This window comes from Numenius arquata, chromosome 7, assembly GCF_964106895.1.
Source record: "Numenius arquata chromosome 7, bNumArq3.hap1.1, whole genome shotgun sequence".
NCBI classification, from domain to species: Eukaryota; Metazoa; Chordata; class Aves; order Charadriiformes; family Scolopacidae; genus Numenius; species Numenius arquata.
In genome coordinates this window covers 52,686,251-52,688,495 of record NC_133582.1, presented here as the reverse complement: position 1 = coordinate 52,688,495, position 2,245 = coordinate 52,686,251, and the positions used below count along the sequence as shown (strand labels likewise).

The 2,245-nt window shown below is 56.7% G+C and overlaps 1 protein-coding gene across 1 annotated transcript; it reads right to left on the bottom strand.

The window, feature by feature from the left end:
• Positions 1–485: 485 nt before the first annotated feature.
• HOXA13 (homeobox A13) lies at positions 486–2,012 on the bottom strand. The gene is made up of 2 exons (XM_074150827.1): positions 1,340–2,012; positions 486–730 (listed from the first exon to the last, which is right to left on the bottom strand). The coding sequence occupies exons 1-2, from the start codon at positions 2,010–2,012 to the stop codon at positions 486–488; spliced, it is 918 nt and encodes a 305-aa protein (XP_074006928.1).
• Positions 2,013–2,245: the final 233 nt, after the last annotated feature.

Here is a 2,245-nt window from a genome sequence, read left to right as displayed (position 1 = left end):
GTTTACCTGAGCAGTCATTCAACATACAGTTTGGATTGCAATGGAAGAAAACCAGCTTATGTGTCCACATCGACCTCCTCACGTCAACCAGCTCTCGCACCGTGGCCACGAAGAGTCTTCTCAAATAGTAAGGTCGCAGAAGTACTTACAACTTTCTCAGAAAACGGTGTGTCTTAATTGAAAGTGTATCTCTCGGGGCTGGGCGTGTGGGCTTTACAGTCTGTCAGTGATACTGGCTGGCTGCTTGGGATTTCAGGAGAACTGTCAGTTTTAACCATTTTGCTACAGCAATATTAAAAAAAAAAAAAGAAGACAAAAAAAAAAAAAAAGGAAAGCTATAATTCCAAAGATACAGATCTCTTGTTCTGAAATAAGAGGTTCATTGTCTTTTCTCTTTTTAATTATTATTAATAATTATTTTAATCTGAACACGAAAAAAAAAAGTTCTGAAACTTCTGAGTTGCTGCTTCTCCATTTTTAATCCATTAACTGGTAGTCTTCAATTTGTTGATCACTTTTTTCTCTTTGACCCTTCTGTTTTGGAACCAGATTGTGACCTGTCTCTCTGACAGATTTGTAGTTGCCGATATCCTCCTCCGTTTGTCTTTGGTTATGAATTTATTTGTAGCATATTCCCTTTCGAGTTCTTTTAACTGGACCTTTGTGTAAGGCACGCGTTTCTTTCTCCCACGCCTGTAGGAGTTCGCATCGGAGGGATGCGAAACGACGTCTGGAACAGAAAAAAAACCAAGCAGGCAAGCGTTAGAAAATCGCTCGAACCGCTTAGGACATCTTCAAGTGGTACCAGGGGTTAGAGTTACAGCTCACTCCTCCGCCTGCCCCGCTCCAGCTTAGCTACTAAAACCCGGCTCAAGCATTTGGGATTCCTCTTTCCTGGCCGCCGCAGACAGCTTTTAGGCAGGGAAAGGCTTGCTTCTGTCAGGCAGACAAATAATCATAACAAACCCCACGGAGCCCGGCGAGGAACTCCGGGAAGAATCGCGCCGGGCTGCAGCGATTTAGCCAGCCTGCGTGCTGCGGGGATTATGGAAAATAACACCGCAGACCTTCCCGCGGCCCTTTTCAGCTGTTTCCTCTCCCGGTTGCCGGCGGCTGGGCCGGGCGGGCGAGGCGGGATGCGCCGTGCGCCGGCGGGGGGCAGGGGGCGGCACCGGGGCTGCTCCGGCGGGGCCGGGATGGGACCGGGGAGCGCGGGCGGGGCGGGGAAGGGTCAGCCCGGGGGTGATCCCGGAGTCTCGTCGGTGGGATACCCGGGAGGGGCGAGCGGGGGAGAAGGAGGGGGTGGGGGGGGACAGGGGGAGCCATGCAGGTGTATTACCCGGGAGGGTGGATTTCCAGAGGTGAGGCGGCTGGCTCTGCTCCTTGGGGCAGTACACTTGCCCGTTCCACCCATTGGTGATGGCCCAAGGCTGGTAGCTGTCCATGGGGAGCAGGGGGTCGTGGCGCGGCTCGCCGGGCCCGCCGATGGCGGGCACCACCGGCATATCCAGATAGCCGGGCACCGGCTGGTAGGGCCCGGCGGCGTAGCCCTGGTAGAAGGCGAACTCCTTGGCCCGCGACGTGAACTCCTCGCCGGAGACGGAGGTGTCCATGTACTTGTCGGCGAAGGTGGAGGCGGGCTGGGCGCAGGACTTGATGGCGTTGTGGTGGGTCATGCGGCAGGGGTAGTAGCCGCTGCCGAAGTAGCCGTAGGGCAGCGCGGCGCCGGAGGAGCTCTGCACGGCGGCCGAGCAGGGGCTGCACTGCTTGACAGCGGGCTCGGCCATGCCGGCGGCGGGGGCCTCGCTGGAGGTGTAGGCGGCGGCGCTGGGGGCGGCCAGGGGCGCGGGGTGAGCCATCAGGTTGCGGCAGGGGTTGGCCGCCGCCGCCGCCGCGAAGTTGCTGCCGGCGTGAAACCCGTCCATGTTCTTATTGATCTCATCCAGGCTGTTGTCGTAGAGGAACATGACGGGCTCGATCCAGCGGGGGTGGAGGAGCACGGAGGCTGTCATAGCCCGCTCCGCATTGAGACTAGTGGCTCTTTTTTAAAAGCCCCAAAGACTGAAAAAAGAGATACTCAATCTCCGGGACTTGACCAAGGCTGACGCGCCAGTGTCGCGCCAGGCCGGCCCTCATTGGGCCGCCCGCCCCCACGTGATATGCAAAGCAGCTGATAAACATCTGAAGAAATAAAGTGGAGATAATTAAATAACGCAATAACCGCGCGGGGCCGGGTCCCGGCCCG